This window comes from Brassica napus, chromosome A9, assembly GCF_020379485.1.
Source record: "Brassica napus cultivar Da-Ae chromosome A9, Da-Ae, whole genome shotgun sequence".
Classification (NCBI taxonomy): Eukaryota; Viridiplantae; Streptophyta; class Magnoliopsida; order Brassicales; family Brassicaceae; genus Brassica; species Brassica napus.
Window position 1 is genome coordinate 14,780,336 of NC_063442.1, and position 18,903 is coordinate 14,799,238.

At 32.6% G+C, this 18,903-nt stretch overlaps 2 protein-coding genes across 5 annotated transcripts; one reads left to right on the plus strand and one right to left on the minus strand.

Moving 5' to 3' along the window:
* Positions 1-4,576: 4,576 nt before the first annotated feature.
* LOC106364446 (14 kDa proline-rich protein DC2.15-like) lies at positions 4,577-5,220 on the minus strand. Its single transcript, XM_013804022.3, has one exon. It carries the CDS (start codon positions 5,129-5,131, stop codon positions 4,742-4,744), a length of 390 nt encoding a protein of 129 aa, XP_013659476.2. The 5' UTR covers positions 5,132-5,220; the 3' UTR covers positions 4,577-4,741.
* A 4,683-nt stretch (positions 5,221-9,903) lies between these two features.
* LOC106366838 (lysine-specific demethylase JMJ706-like) lies at positions 9,904-14,488 on the plus strand. Of its 4 annotated transcripts, none has more exons than XM_048740675.1 (11): positions 9,904-10,493; positions 10,942-11,284; positions 11,442-11,598; positions 11,678-11,897; positions 12,012-12,065; positions 12,143-12,222; positions 12,320-12,597; positions 12,695-13,090; positions 13,177-13,508; positions 13,587-13,826; positions 13,921-14,488. In XM_048740675.1, the coding sequence occupies exons 1-11, from the start codon at positions 10,491-10,493 to the stop codon at positions 14,131-14,133; spliced, it is 2,316 nt and encodes a 771-aa protein (XP_048596632.1). In that variant the 5' UTR covers positions 9,904-10,490; the 3' UTR covers positions 14,134-14,488. The 4 variants fall into 4 exon arrangements, with proteins under 4 accessions (XP_048596632.1, XP_048596634.1, XP_048596633.1 ...); XM_048740677.1 differs by having other exon boundaries at positions 11,678-11,813; XM_048740676.1 differs by lacking the exon at positions 9,904-10,493 and having other exon boundaries at positions 10,819-11,284; positions 11,678-11,813.
* The last annotated feature ends 4,415 nt before the right edge of the window (positions 14,489-18,903 follow it).

The following is an 18,903-nucleotide window of genomic DNA, read 5'->3' on the forward strand; positions in this document are numbered from 1 at the left end:
GTATTCTAAACACTATCAATGGTAACCAACAAGTTTGCCCGCAAAATTGCTTAACCTGCAAACTGAGCATGTCTATACTATACGAATCGAAACCTTCGACAGATCAGCCCACACGATTCATAAATCAACCTAAATCCGTTATGGGTTGAGTCACTTAAACGGTCCGTTTAACATCGATGACCATGTTGGTACGTTGACCTTCTATGTGAACCAGATTATCGGTCGAACATGTATCCGGTTTAATAGAAAATGGTAGCTGGCTCGAGTATTAACTTTCTAGGTTGTTTTACTACGTTGAAATGTTTTGGCTTATTTTCAATTTAATATGCTAACTTCTATTTCTGTTTTGCCTTTCCGTATTTAATGTTTCATCTTTTGTGATTTTATGTAAACATTGATATAGGACGACTTATAGTACTAAACTAGATGATAATCTGCGTGCATGCGCCAAGTGAGTTTTTATATGGTTTTAACATATTATAACACTAAATTTTTTATCGATTGTAATATGAAAAATAAAAATGTTATAGTCTCTTAAATATATCATCGTTGTTGAAGAGTTAACGTATTACAACTCATTTTAATTATTTTTAAGACTTCATATGCACAAAAAAACATAGTGTCGAGCTTGTGGTTAGAATGATTTTGCAGCTGACACAAATCACCAAAACCAGATAGGAAGATGACGATAGGGGAATGTTCTCTATTTGTTTACTATTACCTTTCCATAAGTGATTTTATTTTCTACCTCCATAAAATTGTGCTTTCACTATCTTTTATGTTTCACTGACATAAGTTTTGTTTCTTTTTTTAACTTCTATGTGAATTCGATAAATTACACAAGTGTCAATTTAAAAAGATGCACATCTGTAAAAATTAGTTCCACTCCAGATACATATCTACGAATCAAAATCTTGAAGAAAATCACCGACAAACTCTATTCACAGGTTAGTGTTCAAATCTAATATATCAAGCTGTTATAGAATATAAGTGCATACTCAAAATATAAATGTATGACTAGTATATATTCACCAGTTCGGTCTAAAAATCATCTAATTCTAGAACAACAAAACAAATTAGTTATTTTATTAACATATGCTTTTGAGGTTTAGTTACTTAAGAGTATACCGATAAAAATATATATATATATATATATAATACTTTACCATTCTAGTATGCGTAAACAATGTATAAACTAAGAACTGTTTTATTTATTAAATGATAAACCATAAAACTTATAATAAATAGTTCAAATATCTCATTCGTACAATTATAATAGCTAGATAGGATATTATGGACAACCAAACATTAGACGAATGTTCGAATCTCTCATTCTTCGAACAAATTCAAAAGAAGGTGATTGGAATCTTGTCATGATATTTCATTAAAAGTTTTTTTATGGATAAAAATCAAGACTAAATTATTTAATTTGAATGAAATAAATAAATATATATATATATATATAGTGCTTCCACTATTAAAAATCACTTCAATTTTTAAAAAGTGTATTTCTGAGATTATCATGATCAAATAACATATTAGAAACCACTTATTTAAAAAAATAATATGTATTAAAAGTATATACATTAGAGTAAGCACATAAATCAAAACTAATACATTTTGTTTATTTACAATCATATTTTTGGTAAATAAATCAAATCAATCATTTTATTTACTTTATATGGTATATATTTAAAGTTTAGTGATATTCACATGTATATATACATATATATATATATATATTATTTCAATATAAATCTTTATTATTGACACTACCTACTCATATGATTTTATTATTATTTACATATTTCCTGCAACAAAAATTTGAACCATTAATCACAATACTTTTAATGTGAGATTTTTCAATACAAATTTCAAAATTAAAATATTAAGATCTCAATAATTTTCAATGCAAATTTTGAAATTAACATATTTTTATATAGTATGTAATTTAATTTAAATGATATTAATATTAATATATATTATGAGACTTCATTTTCATACGATTTATGATCATTTGTATCTTGCTTTAACAAAAAGTAGTTTAACCATTTATCACAATATTTTTCAATGTAGGACTTTTACCATTTTTAGTAATTTATAGTTGTTTTAAAAAATTTAAAATATAACATATAAGAAAAAAAAATATTTTTTATTAAATGTTTAATGCGATTGTGTAATTTCTTTTAGTAATATAGAATTAAACATAAAAGAGAGAGTACAAAAATGTTATCAAATATATATTATTCATAATGTGTTAATCATAAAAGGTTATTTCGTAGCTTTTATTTAAGAAAAGAATTGAATATATTTTTTTGCAGACTACTAATCAATTTGATAGTTAGTTTAATAAAAATATAATATATATTTATATGGACCAACTTATTTTTTTAAGGATTTTAAAAATCATCATAGTGATGACACGTGGCTACGAAAACATGTTGTAATGCTCTATGATTAATATAATGGGGATTTAGGGTCTGACTGGTTCAAACGCAGCGGTTGCGGTTGCGGCTGCGGGCGTTTGCGGATGCGGGTGGTTGCGGTTTCTAGCAGTTTTAAGAGATTTGTACGACTGGTTCTGCAGTTAGAAATTGGTGCGTTTGCGGGATACTTATGACTGATTAACTACCAAATACAGCAGCGGTTAAATAATAAATTAACAATATTTATACTTTATATAATTATAAAAATATCAAAAATTATAATATTATAATAAATATGTAAATTATATTTTCAAAGTTATAGTTTAAAATTTTTAAAATTATAGAAAATATTTTTATTTTTAAATTTTATAATATTAATTAAAATATAATATATATATTTTAGTATTTTTATAATTCCATTTTAAAAAATTTATTGAATATTTTTATTTTTGTATTTATATGGTTTTTTTTTAAAAAGAAAAAACATTATCCTCCCGCAACCGTCCGCAACCGCAAACGCTAGCTGGAACCAGCTTTTGAATTTAAGAGGTTCGGAGCGGCTTGAAGCGATTTGTAGCGGTTTGTATGATTGTTTCGAAACGCTGTCAACCGCTACCAACCGCAAAAGCTGCGTTTGCGGGTGGTAGCTGGAAAACCAGTCAAGCTCTTAGTTAAACATAACAATTAAAATATTTGCTGGTTGGTTAGTCATTGAATAAAATTATGCTCTTTAATTAATCTGTTTTGATTGTTAATATCTGGCGACAATGACATATACCATATGATTAAGTCCTTGCTAATAAGAATTCAATTAGACAAACATTCCTCTAGGTCCGGTTTTATTCCATGTGCGCTTCGTCAAATTTAAAAGTTCCATGGTTGAACCGGACTCCGATTTAATAGAAAATGGTAGCTGGTTCGGGTATTGGCTTTCTACTTGGTTTGAAACCGAATCCTTTGATATACTTTGGCTTATTTGCTTGCAATTTAATATGCTACCTTCTTTTTATATTTGGCTTTTCGTATTTATTGCTTTGGTCTTTTTAATGATTTCATATAAATATCGAATATGGGATCAGGATGGCTTATATTATCAAATTTAGCTAAACATAATACTCGTCTACAATGCGGCACCTGAGTACAACTGTACAAGCCAATCAAACATATGCTTGAAGCCTTAAAAAATTATATTACTATTAGGGGCCAATTCTGAACAGAAATAAATAAATAGCTATGTAGGCCTGGGACGGATCGGATATCCGGGCAATTTTAAGATATCCGGATCCGGATCCATAATTTTACTATCCTTATCTGGATCCGGGGTTTGCGGATATCCAGGTGTCGGATATCCTTCTAAAAATTATAATATCCAATGGATATCCGGATCCGGATTTGGATCCTTAAAATAAATAAAAAATAATATTAATATATATAATGTTTTTAATTATTTCTATGTATAATATTACAAATTTACATAAAATTTATATATACTATTATAAAAATGAAAATATATTAAATAAAATTAGTTTTTATATATAGATATTACTATTTTTTAAATAGTTATTAATAAAATTTACGGATATATGGACTAAAAAATCAAGATATCCGGATTCGGATTCGGTTTTGACGGATCCAACATTTTACTATCCGGATCCGGATTCGGCCTCTCCGGATTTGCGGATCAGATCCGGATCGGATCTCGGATAAAAATCTCTGGTGTAATGTTGATAGTGTACATATTAGAAGTAGATAAAGTGTGTGGTTTGATTTCTCCCCAAAATATTTCAAATTTTTATGGTTTTGGAAGGCCGAATACATAATTGGGCTTCAGGACCAAAACTTCTCAGGCACAGCCCTGCTTGTCTGTCGCGATTTATATATTTGCTGGTTGGTGTGTCATTGAAAATCATGCTCATTTGAATTAATTTGTTTTAGATTGTTAATATCTGGCAAAAATGATATAGTATGCCATGATTAACTCCGTGCCTGTAAGAATCCAGTTAGAAAACATTCTTAAGTTCGATTTTATGTCATGTGCTTGGTCAAATTTAAAAGTTGCGTGGTGTGGAGTGATAATACATATAGTAAAATTTGGATGGTATAAGCATCCATTAACCAAGTATAATAAATAATAAGCTATTTATCTTTCCTTGAACGAAAACACCTTAATAATTTCATTAATAAACATGTAACGAATTACAAAAAATAGATAATTGAAGAATAAAACAAGAAAATTTGAAATTACACGAAATTTTTGAAACAACAATCTTATTTTTAGTGATAATTTAGAACATAGATTTTAAAATGTGCTATCTCTAAGCACATTGGAAACCAGATGGAACCTTCGTACCACACTGGTTAAAGAGAACAGTCAGTGAAATAGGAACACGAAGATTAATAATGCCAAGGACATTAGCCTTCAAAGCGGTGCAGAGACAGACCCCGGCATCGAGATTAACTAGACCTTTGATAAGGGCGCAACATTCGGTCTTTTGTGGTAGAGAAACCTTAACCAAATTCAATACGTTGGCACATACCTTGAGTTTAAGAGCATCTTTACAAGTGGGTTTGCGGGGAGACGACGGTGGGGGTTTCTTGTTGGGGCTTTTGGACGGTGGTGGTGGACAAGGGGCCGATGTAGAGCTGACCAAAGTGAAGAAGATGACATTCAAAACAAGGAGAAGAGCAATTTTAGAGTAAGCCATTGATGGAGTGAAGTTTTAAGAGTTTTCTCTTAGAAAGTTTTCTCTCTTTATCAAGCTTGTGATGTTGTGTGGAGAAAATGGAGAGAGTGGTATGGCTTTTATAGGGGAAGATTCTGATCGGCTAATGTGTTTTTAATTACAATATGACGAGTGGTAACGAAATGTATTATAAGTTCGATGAACTGTTCACGTGAAGGATTAAATATTTGAAAGTATAATTATTAGGAACTGATTGATCTTACAAACTGTCAAGACATAAGGTTAATTAGTCGTTACATGCATGTAACATGCAAGAAATATTAAATTAGTCAATACATAGACAAAGTTCACATTCATAATACTACTTTTTATATTTACACTAACCATTTTTATCCTCACTAGAAAATACATTTATAACTCTAAGATTAACTAATCTATATTTAGGGTTTAGAGTTAAGAGGTGTAATAGGATTTTGGAATGTGAAATTCATGATTTTAATAAATATAGAAATAAATACTTAATTTTTTTTTAAATAGTTTCAAAAAGAAATTTTGATTTTTTTTTAGAAAAGATTGAATTTGAAAAAATATAATTTGAAAACATAAAAAAAAATTATTTTATTTTTATTCACTTAAATAATTATTTATTATATTTAGAGAGAGCAAGTATTAGAATATTTTACCTCTTAATGAATGATATATTTTTTTAAAAATGTCTATTTAGTGAAGGTAAACATGAATAATAGTACCAACAAATTGGTAAACATGAAAATATTGCTAAAAATACCACATTCATGATACCATTTTTCATGTTTACACTAACCACTTTTACCTTCACTTTTAAAGAGAGAAAATACATTTTTAATTCTAGATTTAACTAATCTAGACTTAGAGTTTAGAGTTGAGGGGTGGAGTAGGGTTTTGGAATGTGAAATTTATGATTCTAATACATCTATAACTAAATACTTAATTTTTTTTTAAAAAAATTTAAATAGTTTTAAAAAGAATTTTTGAATTTCAAAAAGAAATTTTGAAAAAAATCCAAAAAAATATATATAAAAACTTCGAATTTGAAAAAGTATAAGTCCATTATAGAGGAGTACAATAACGTGGAGACAAAGTCTAACTTGGAGAATCAGTAAAGCTTGGAGAACAAGTATATCGAGGACTTTCCATATGGACATCACATAATATTCGTAACACTTCCCCTTGATGTCTATTATAGCAAAGTGCTTTCAAAACGCCGTTGATGTTGTCTTGTTAAAAACTTTACTAGGAAAACTCAATGGGAAAAAACGTGGTTAAGAGAAAAAAGTGCAACGCATAATAACTTCCCCTCATGTGTACATACGTCAAAATCTTTGAAATGATATAAACCGATAAGATAAAATAATATCTTGGAAGTAGCAGTGTGTAACACCTTGTTGAATAAATCAGCTAAGTTATCACTTAAACGAACATGCAGGACACAGACACCATCATTCTTCTATAGTTAATGATCCTTCTTACGGTTGATTATTTTCTTTGATTCTCTTGATCTAAAGACTTTAGAATGGTGATAGAATTTTATCTTTGAAATTCTAATATACCACTTGAATGTCTATCATTTGTGTGTTCTTTGTTGCTTCGTTAAAACCTTATCATGGGAAAATCTTGTGGGATAAAAACCATGATAAGTAAAAAGAGTACAACCACACATATTGTCATATTTCTTCCCTTGGAAGTAATACTTTCAGGATATGCATTCCGATCAAATATATATCTTTAGAAAATTGGGCTTAGCAGAATAAACTCTTTTGATTTCTATTATATATTTAGAGTCTTAAGCCTTCTGGTCTATAATTCTCTTTTGATATAGACAACATTGTCTTGGTCTATTTGGACATTAAGCCAAATCATGTATTTTCATACACTCGTCTAGTCATTTATCTTATACATAAGAGTTATTCATGTTCTTATGATAAAAGTTACTGTTGTGACTTTCTTTTTTGTCATGCGAAATTATATCTTTCAGTTATGAAAAAATTATTAACTTGCTCAGTAACACTTTAGATATGGTACTTCAAGACCAAACATATATTATCATATTAATCTAAAGGGAAATTTTCAAAAATGACTCAAAATTTGATTTTGAATACAAAAGTGTACTCTAAATTCAATCAAATGCAAAGTAACCCAACGTGAAATTACAACAATCTCCTTATGACTAAACAAAAAATATGTCTTGGGTTTTACCATTATAACCCTTTGTGTGAGAAGAGTTACAAAGAAATCTTCTCAGAGAAGACTTCTTTGTAAGTCTTCTCGTTCAGTAGATCTTAAAAATAATTTAAATTTCTTATAAAAATATTTTGATGGGAAAAAAACTGAAATCATGTAATAATAAATATTTCTAAAGATATAAATTTAGTTTTACTAAAATTGATTTTTTTTTTCAACATAGATGAGCGAAAGAAGATTAACTCATGATAGTCTTTCGTTTAGGGTTTGGTAACATATGTTATAACATTATTGGTATATTTAGAGTTAGATTTTGAAATCTTATATTTTTAATTTTTTTTAACCTATATGTGTTTAATGACTATCTAATAATTTGATTTAAACACTTTCTTAGTATCTTAAAAGTTTAAAGAAGTGTTTTTTTTTGTTTAGTTGTTTGCTTATAGGGTCTGGAAGACTCACAAAAGACTTCCCAAGAAGTCTTCTGACATATTCCACCTAATTTTACTAAATTTAAGGTTCCTGCCTAATTTTTAAAAGAATTTATATTTTCCGCCTAAATTGAAGTCTTCCAGAAGTCTTCTAGGGGAAGTCTTCTCATGTATTAGATCTTAAAAGTAATTAATAAATTTTATAAAAAATATTTTGCAAGAAAAAAAATCAAAATCATGTATTAATAAACATTTCTAAATGATAGAAATTTAGTTTTACTGAAATTGAATTATTTTTAACATAGATGAATTAATGTAGATTGAGTCATGATAACCTTCAGTTTAGGGTTTGGTAACAAATGTTATAGTATTGTTGGTATTTTTAGGTTTAGATTTTGAAATATTATCTCTTTTGTTTTAGTTTGACATATATGTGTTTAGTGACTATCTAATTACTTGATTTAAACACTTTCTAAGTTTCTTTTAAGTTTAAGGAAGTGTTTTTGCTTAGTTATTTGATTATAGGGTCTGAAAGTCTTCGAAAAGACTTTGGTTTAGGGTTTCGTAATATATGTTATAGTATTGTTTGTATTTAGGGTTTAATTTTAGAATATTAACTTAAAAAGAAATGCTTACAACGGATCTTCAACATGGTGCAAATAAACTCGGCCAAGTGTGGATTTTCATAGGACGGCTCAGATGATACAGTTAAACGTAGATCCTCATAAAGTATGTAGTATTGTCGGTTGTCGAATCTTCTATGTAGTTTTTCTTATAGTTATAATATCATAATCAATCAGTGTTAAAAACAATATAATTTTAAACTATGACTCTAACTAATAGATAACATGAAAATAAAGAAATAAAATATATGTTATGAAATACAAACACAAATTTGAAAAAAATATAGAAACCAAATGACCCCACTCATTCTCTTGCCTAAAGTATATAAAGGTTTTTTTTTGTTTTAATATTTGCCTGTTTTCGATCAATTGAGTATTTTGTTTCATAATACATTGATAGTTTGATTTTAATAAAATATGATTGATTATATTTATCTTCTTAACTAGAAAAAGTGACACTATTTAAACTATAAACTAACCACCAAATGAATCTATTTAATTTTTAATAAAGATAAATTTATCGGTTATATTATTATATCCCTTTGTGAATTTGTAAAATCCCTTCTCATTGGTTTATTTTCGAGTTGACAAAAAAAAAGAAGCAATTCCAAACCGTAACAATTGCGGCAAATGTTTCGAGAAGGGCTGGGCAAATAAACCGAATCTGATAACCCGAACCGAATCTGATCCGATAAAAATGAATCCGAACCGATCCGAATCCGACGTAAGTACCGAATGCATCTTGTTTTGTGGTATTTCGGGTTATGGGTATTATCCGAACCGAATCCGAATCTAAATGGATATCCGATAGAACCCGAAACATTCAAAACCTCGAAAAGATCTTGTACCAAACATGATCTCAATTCCTAATATGTATCCAAAATACACTAAGAAATATTAAACATCTAAAATACTTATCTATTACATGAAGGTTGGTGGTTCTATTACATGAATGTTGGTGGTTCTATTACATAAAGGTTGATGGTTGAAGATGGCCGTTTAATCTTGAAGTATTTAGATTTAGATTTTGTTTTCGTTAAAAAATATTTATCATTTCATGAGAACTTGGTTTTCGTTTTATGCTTTTATTTATTTGGTTTTCTTTTTATCAGTGAATATATTTACTTTTCGTTTGATTTTGAATGATCATGGTTGATGTTTCTTATTTTTGAATCGATTTTACTTAAGTTTTGGTTACAAAATAGGTACAAATCAGGTATTTTAAAACTGACGAACCGATTTTACTCATGTTTTGGTTATAAAATAGGTAAAAATCAGGTACTTTTAAACCGAAAAACCGATTGAGACCCGAACCTGAAAGTATATTGGGTTGTGCCGGTTCTTTGAAGATTTATTAACTCCGACCCGAACCCGATAGAATCCGAACCGGTTCCGAACCGAACTTTCATATAATCCGAATGGAGCTGATTTTGATAAATCCGAAAAACCAAAACCCGATTGGATAAAACCGAAACTAGATTGGGACTCTGAATGCCCAGGCCTAGTTTCAAGCGTTTTTTTTTTTTTTGAAACGCGAGCGTTCATTTAAATACCTAACATATATATATGGGTGGAGAAGAAATTGGGAACCTTCCCAATCCACCACCTATTTTTTAATTAGAATTATAAATTATAAACGGCTTTCGTTATATTTTTAAAATTACGGTGGCCACTAAAGTATAAAACTATTTTCCTAACAATTTTTTCCGGTTTCCCAAGTTTCCTCCTCTCTCTCAAGGTCTCATTTAGCGTCTTCTCTCTCCTCTACGCCGTGAAACCGATTTCCTCTGGCCGTTAACCGTTTTCCCGATTCAGTTTCTAGCCGAGGACTAGCTTTGTTTATATTCTTCCTTTCGTGTGGATTGTGGATACGTGTATGGATTAATTTTGACTCGGCTACGCGGCGACTCGGATCTCCGCGTTTGACTCGGTCCTCGCTCGTTTCCGCCGCGTTTTCGCAGAATGTGGCTTGCCTTATTTGCATGCCGGGCTTTATATTGAATTCGCAGTCTCGATATCGTAGGGTTTCCTCTTTGTTCTTTGCGGTTGGTTTTGTAATCCGTCGCGGGGAAAACGGTGGCTCACGGTGGCAGATTACTTAATGCTATGGTGAGATGATTTCTAATTCAATTTCGCTTGAAACGATTGTGATAGATCAGATCTCGTACATTGCTTGAATTGGTGGTTCTTCGTTCTTATCTCTGCTTCGTGAATGGATAATCATCTCGCACGCGTTTTCTTTCTAATTTGAATTCGCACGTGTGAATTTGAGCTCTGTCCTCTGTTGAAACGACGACGAATCTCTCGACGGTGTTACAACTTTGAAACGGTCACGTTCTTTGACTTTTAGTGTATTAGTCAAAGAGATAAGGCCTTTTATGTGGTAGCGAAAATGTGTTGACTGTTTCCATTTTCTGTGTTCACTTTTATATATTTGTCTCTATCTTAGTGTGAATGGTGGACCTATTGTACATACTTGACCAAGTATATATATATATGTAGAAAGTTGAAACTTTTGATGTGCATCTTGATTAATGTTGACACAATGTTTTGCCAGGCGGAGAGGAAAAACTACTTGTCGAAAGAGGCTATAGATGGGTTACAGTATCTGAAACGTAAAAGGCTTCAGAAAATGAGATCAGGCTCTGTCAATGGAACAGTAGGTCTCAGCACAATTGCTAGAAGCGGAGGTGATGCTACGAGACCATCTTCAGCGTCATGTGGAATGAGATTACGGGTGACTGGCAAGGGTGGATTCTTGAAGGAGGAGAGGTTTGAGACTGATGATCTTAAATGGACCGAGAGGCTTCCAGAATGTCCTGTCTACAGACCAACAATGGCTGAGTTTGAGGATCCTTTGACTTATTTGCAGAAGATTTTCCCAGAAGCTTCAAAATATGGTAATACTGAAATCGAATATCTCGTTATGCAACTATTTAATTTTATTACCTGCATAAGTTAATAGCTTCAACTATTACTATAACATGTGCTGTAGGCAATATAGTAAATATATTATCCCTTTATTGGTGTTTTAACTTTGATCAATCCCGTTTACAGGTATCTGCAAGATCATATCTCCTTTGACGGCAACTGTACCTGCAGGCGCTGTGTTGATGAAAGAGAAATCAGATTTCAAGTTCACCACCAGAGTACAGCCTCTTCGTCTTGCTGAGTGGGATTCTGATGATAAAGTTACGTTCTTCATGAGTGGGAGGTTTGTATTTAACCCTGAATTAATTTTTTAGCACTGTATCTTCACCTTTAAGTTCTTATTTGATTTGTAAATTACTCAGGACCTATTCATTTCGTGACTATGAGAAAATGGCGAACAAAGTATTTGCACGTAGATATTGCAGTGGTGGCTCTTTGCCCGACTCATTCCTGGAGAAAGACTTCTGGAAGGAAATCGCGTGTGGCAAAACTGAATCAGTTGAGTATGCGTGTGATGTAGATGGTAGTGCATTTTCGTCTGTACCTGATGACCCACTAGGAAGCAGCAAATGGAACTTGAATGTATAGATTTACTACAAACTTGAGCTTCTCTATATTTTTGGTTAAGCATTAAGGAAAACATTTGCTCGGTAATTTCAGTTTGGTACTTATATGATTATCTTTCTTGACTTTCAGAAAGTTTCAAGGCTACCGAAGTCTACCCTGCGCCTTCTTGAAACATCCATTCCGGTATGTCGTACAGTTACATCAAGGTCACATAAGAAGCTTCTATTTAACCTCTTTTAACTTGGATTTACTTGTTTCAGGGAGTCACTGAACCAATGCTTTACATCGGAATGCTGTTTAGCATGTTTGCCTGGCATGTTGAGGATCATTATTTGTACAGGTAACTTAAATAAATTTGGCTCAAGTATATGGGTTACTAGTGATGGCCATCTAAAGTATCTTGATCTGACCCTTTTTTACCTTTGTTTCTAAAACAGCATCAATTATCAACATTGTGGAGCATCAAAAACTTGGTACGGTGTTCCAGGTTCTGCAGCTCTAAATTTTGAGAAGGTGGTTAGAGAATGTGTGTACAGCGATGAGATTCTGTCAACGAATGGAGAGGATGGAGCCTTCGATGTGCTTCTAGGGAAGACAACTATATTCCCACCAAAGATTCTGTTGGATCATGATGTACCTGTCTACAAGGCTGTACAAAAACCTGGAGAGTTTGTTGTCACATTCCCCAGAGCTTATCATGCTGGGTTCAGCCATGGTAAAACAAATTTATTCTGAATCTAAAATTTTATTGGTCAGAGAGTTGTTATCATATTCATTTGAAATTATGGTTGTGTTTGAAAAAAATATTGTAGGTTTTAACTGTGGTGAGGCAGTGAACTTCGCGATGGGTGACTGGTTTCCCTTTGGAGCCATTGCGAGTTGTCGCTATGCTCATCTTAACAGGTTGCCATTGCTTCCTCATGAAGAGTTGATTTGTAAGGAAGCAATGCCCTTAAACTCGTGTCCCAAACCCGAGAATGTGGATTTTTCACCTTCGGAATTGTCAGGACAAAAAAACATCAAGACTGCGTTTGTGCACCTGATTCGTTTTCATCATCTGGCTCGATGGTCTCTAATGAAGTCAAGATTATGCACAGGCCTTGTTTCGAATACATACGGAACCATCGTATGCAGTTTGTGTAAACGGGATTGCTATTTGGCGTTTATAAATTGCCAGTGCTACTCGCATCCCGTCTGTCTCCGTCATGGTAAAGCTATTTCTCTGTTATCTCCATCAACACATCTTTCACTGCTGTTTATTTTTTTTTGTAATTGGCGGTGTGTCATTGTGTAGATGTTAAAAAGCTTGACCTTCCATGCGGGACAACCCGAACTCTGTTCCTGAGAGATAACATTGAAGTCCTGGAAGCTGCTGCAAAGAAGTTTGAGGAAAAAGGTGGAGTTTCAGATATGATTACAAGTGATGAAGATTTATATGCCTATCCATCGCCACTCAAACTTGCAGCTGCAAAAGAAGAAGGATATTCACGGTATTCCACTATATACTTTGACTTCAATACCGAGTTGGAGATGGCTTCTGGAAACCCTGTCATGAGCTACGAAGCAAATGCTTCATGTATCTCTTCTGTTGCTGATGATTATGAATGCTCAACAACTGCTGTTCACGTAAATTTCTGACCAAGAACTCACAACAAGCTCTCTTTAACCGTCTTCTAATGTTTTGAATACTGTTTCTCGTTACAGAAGCAGGTAAATAGAGGAGCTAACTGTAGTAGCAGTAGTGATTCTAAGCTCTCGGAAGACGTAGCAAGCAGCAGTAACAGGAAGACTCGGTTCTTCTCTGCGGTTCAAGATGAAGTACTAGGTACGGACCAGGAAAGTGAGGGTTCTGATTCCGAGAGTTTCAGAGTGAAACGACGTTCGTCGCTGAAATGTGGGAACCGAACAGTTGTTCAGGAAACAAGAGACTCTGAGCATCATCAGGTACTGAAAATCGTACATACTATTTACGGTATTCATTTATTATTCAGCAAACCCTGAGATTTTGTTTTGTTTCGTGTTTATTAAATGAAAATAGGGACATAAAAGATTGAAGAGATCACAGAAGTACCACGAAGGAAGATATAGTAGTAGTAGTAGTAGCAGCAGCAGTAGTAAGGAAGAAGAAGTGTTCGTAATTTCAAAAAGAAAGGAAACTCATGAGCGGCAGCAAAGTGACGTGAAGAAGATTGAGAATCATTTTGGTGGTGGGTTTAAACGTCTGAAAGTGACAGCGTTGATAAGGCCATAACGTGACAGACAGCCTTCAACTTCCTCCTAACTACTTTTTTTTTTAACTGACTGCTGATATCTCTAACAATACGGGAAAGAAAAAGCGAATCAAAAGCAAAATATTCAGTATCTGATTTTATTATGGGAGAAGAAAGAAGCAATAAGGGGATAACCAACCAACCAAACAACCAACACTATTGGGTTTGTTTTTAGGATTTTTACCAAATCTTTGATTCTTTGTGTACATCTTTGTGTACACTTTTAAATTAACTCTTTCTGTTCCTTCTTCTTTTCATCTTATGATGTAAATCTCTTATTTTGTTTTTTGGTTATTACTTTCAACAGAAAAAGTCTAGTTTTTTTTAACAATGGCTTTTGTTGTTGTTGATATGATGATGCATAGAGAGAGCTTAATCATCTCTTAGAGCATTTTCAATTCATCTTCATATTTTGCTATGTTGTTATAATTAGAAACTAGATTTTGACCCGCACGCCCGTGCGGATGTATTTATTTAAAGAAAATATGATGTTATTTGATTTTTATGTCACTATTTAGGGTTAGGCAAAAAACTCGAATTCGAAGAATTGAACCGATCCCAATCCGAATAAGTTGTACTAAATCCGAATCGAAATTGATTAAATATCCGAATTATTCAAAATTTGGTATTTGAAGAACTGAAATCTAATCCGATCTGAACCGAAGTATTTTGGGTATCCAAAATAGATTTATATACTTATATATATTAATTATTTTTAGATTTTATATATATAAAAACATCCAGAATATATATGATACTTTTAAGTTTGCTTAAATGCTTGAAAATATATACAAATAATCAAACGTAAATATCTTAAATAGTTAAAATATACTCAAAACTATAAAAATACTTAAATAATTATTAATTCTCTACCAAATATTTAAACCAAACCTATTTAAATTGATTATTCAAATCCGAACCAAATCCTCAAAGATCTGAAATGAACACGAAATCCCAAAAAGACCCGAAAAAGAACCCGAACGGCTACCCCTAATCACTATTATATATATATCCTATATGTGTCATCATAGGTTACAAAATATGTGTTATCATATAATTAATCGTATTTTATACGTACCATCAAATAAGTTTTCTTATAATTAATAATATTTTATACGTACAATCATATAAATAACCACATAAATTGTATTTTAAAATTTAATGTGAAATATAAAAACCATAATTTAAGTTGGTGTTTGAAATTGGGATTTGTATTGTATTTTTCTTATATATATTAAAATATTTTTATAATAGTTATCGAAAAATATGTTAGTAAAAATCAAATTTTGAATATATGTTTATTTTTGAATAAATTTTTGATATAAATCAATTTTAAATTATTATTTTGATTTGAATATATATATTATCAAGTAACATAGACCCATTACTTTTTAATATAATGTAATGAACTTTCAATTTTTTAGTAGTATAAGCCCATTATTATTATTTTTCTAACTTACTACTATCCATGTTTCCAAACAATACTATTTTTTAACTACTATCCATATTGCCAAACAATCTCAATGTGTACTTCAACTTTAATAATATAGATACGTACAATCATATAAATAACCACATAAATTGTATTTTAAAATTTAATGTGAAATATAAAAACCATAATTTAAGTTGGTGTTTGAAATTGGGATTTGTATTGTATTTTTCTTATATATATTAAAATATTTTTATAATAGTTATCGAAAAATATGTTAGTAAAAATTAAATTTTGAATATATGTTTATTTTTGAATAAATTTTTGATATAAATCAATTTTAAATTATTATTTTGATTTGAATATATATATTATCAAGTAACATAGACCCATTACTTTTTAATATAATGTAATGAACTTTCAATTTTTTAGTAGTATAAGCCCATTATTATTATTTTTCTAACTTACTACTATCCATGTTTCCAAACAATACTATTTTTTAACTACTATCCATATTGCCAAACAATCTCAATGTGTACTTCAACTTTAATAATATAGATATCTCATCTTACCCAAATTTATTTCTTATTTTAAGAAAATGCGAGAGCTCATTTCTCTTTTCAAAGATGCCTAGAGGGATCTGGATCCGCACCCTTTTTTGGAATGTTCCATGCTATTGAGGCTCATACGAACGCCCATATGAATAAGTTTTGGAGTGTTACGTGGATGGAGCTTGCAAAGAGGAAGATTTGTTTTATGGGACAAGAATGGTTTAACATTACAGGAGATTTGCAAGACCCCGACATGGAAGGCATTAATATTCAAAATAATCTTATCACGACAAACTTATGAATTGCTGAATGTTAACTTGTGTTATTGATCTCGATATTACAGAGTATATATAGTCTCATGCTCGTAAACCTAGAGAGAATAATGTAAATCTATCAAATAGGAAACTATCTAATAAAGTAGATATATATGAGTATATGGTAGCTTCATATCTCTCGTAATATCCCCCCCCCCCCTCAAGTTGGAGCATGTAAGTTTCGAATGCCCAACTTGGAGAAAAACATGTCAAACTCCTTGCGTCCCAAAGCTTTAGTGAAAATGTCGACAAGCTGTTCTTTCGTTGTTACATAAGTCGGCTTGAGAACTCCTTTAACAAACTCATCTCTAATAAAGTGACATTCAATCTCAATGTTCTTCGTACGTTCATGAAAGACTGGATTGGAACTGATATATATAGCAGGCTGACTGTCACAATGCAACGTCATTGGCTCTGGATGATTAACGCCCATTTCCTTGAGTAACCCTTTAAACCATATAAATTCCTTAGTAATTGCCCCCATAGCACGATATTCAGTTTATGCGGAGGAACATGATACTGTGTCCTGTTTCTTTGTTTTCCATGAAATTGGAGATGTTCCCAACTGAACTATCCAACCTGAGAGTGAGCGACGAGAAGTAGAGCAGCTTCCCCAGTCTGAATCACACCAACCAGTAACATGAAGAGATGACTTTTCATCGAGAATAATGCCTTGACCAAGCGTCCCCTTTAAATATCTCACCACTTTCAATGCTGCAAGCCAATGCTCTTCCATCGGTGCTTGCATAAACTGAGAAAGGATGTGCACTGAGTAGGTAAGATCTGGACGTGTCGCAGCTAGATATATCAGTCTACCCACCAGTCTACGATAGCGTTCTGGTTCAGTAATAATCGGACCTTTAACTCGACCTAGTTAATGATTCTGATCCATTGGAGATCCAGCAGGCTTGCAGCCAAGCAATCCCATCTCTGTGACAATATCAGTTGCATACTTCCTTTGACATAAATAGAACCCAGTAGCGCTCCTAGCTACTTCGATTCCCAAAAAATATTTGAGAAACCCCAAGTCTTTCATGTGAAAACACACAGACAAGTAGTCCTTAAGTAACTTAATATCGGCTGGACTGCTCCCAGAGATGATCAAGTCATCGACATAAGCTAGTAATCTGATGGAAACACCATGTTTAAAATACACAAAAAATGAGTAATCCGACTTTGTTTGCGTGAAACCTTAGTTGAGGAGAGCATCTTTAAGTTTGGCAAACCAACAGCGAGGAGCCTGTTTGAGACCATAAAGAGATTTGCGAAGGCGACACACCCGAGTCTCATTAGGTGATCGAAAACCTTGTGGGATTTTCATATACACCTCCTCATGTAGTTCTCCATGAAGGAATGCATTGTGAACATCCATCTGATGAACTTCATGATTCTTTTTAGCAGCATAATCCAAGAAGACCCGAACTGTCGTCATCTTTGCAACAGGAGAGAATGTATCCGTGTAATCGACCCCATGTTTCTGCCTGTTTCCACAGACAACTAGTCTCGATTTGGGACGTAACACAGTACCATCAGAATTATATTTGATCGTATAAATCCATTTTCTGACTAGCGCTTTCTTATTCGGAGGAAGAGGCTCTAAATCCCATGTGTGTTGTTCTTCTAGAGCAGTGATCTCAGTACCCATTGAATCATTCCAAATTTTATCACTTTGACAGCTTCCTGAAAGCTACGCGGTATATGATGAGATTCCAGTGACGCCAAGAAGCTGCGATGTTGAGAAGAAATTTTTTCACAAGTAAGTACATCAGAGATCGGATATAACGAACCTGAGGACGGCTGTTGAGATGGTGATTTTGCAGAGTGAGAGAGAGAGAGGAATCAAGAGAAACTGTGTTGACCACGTAATCACGTAAATGAGACGATGGAAGCTTCGGTCTGTGTCCTCTGCCCAGATTTGGAACGTCAACTATTTCTTGTTGAGATGCTCCGACTTCTTCAACAAGAGGAGTGTTGATTGTGTTAATATGTGGTTCAGGAGCCACTACCGTTGTCTGGTCCATAGTAGTTCCATTGGCTGATGTCGTCTCTATTTCCTCAACATGTTCTTCTACTGTCTCTGCAACCTCTGAATCAGAGTCATCAGCCGCTGCCTCACCTATCTCTGGCATTGGCTCTATTATTGGTAAGGTCTGAGAGGTAGCAGCAAAAGGAAATTGATCCTCACAAAACACCACATCTCTGGAAATGAACACCTTTTCTGTGTCCATGTCAAGTAACACCCATCCTTTCTTCCCCATCGGATATCCAAGAAACGCACAACGTCGACTGCGAGTTGCAAATTTGTCGCCATGATGATGCTGATTGTGCGCATATGCTAAGCATCCAAAAACACGAAGATGCTTAAATGATGGGATCCGACCATATAATCTTTCGAAAGGTGTTCTCCCATTAAGCAGCTGTGATGGTGTTCTGTTGAGAATGTAGACTGCCGTTTTA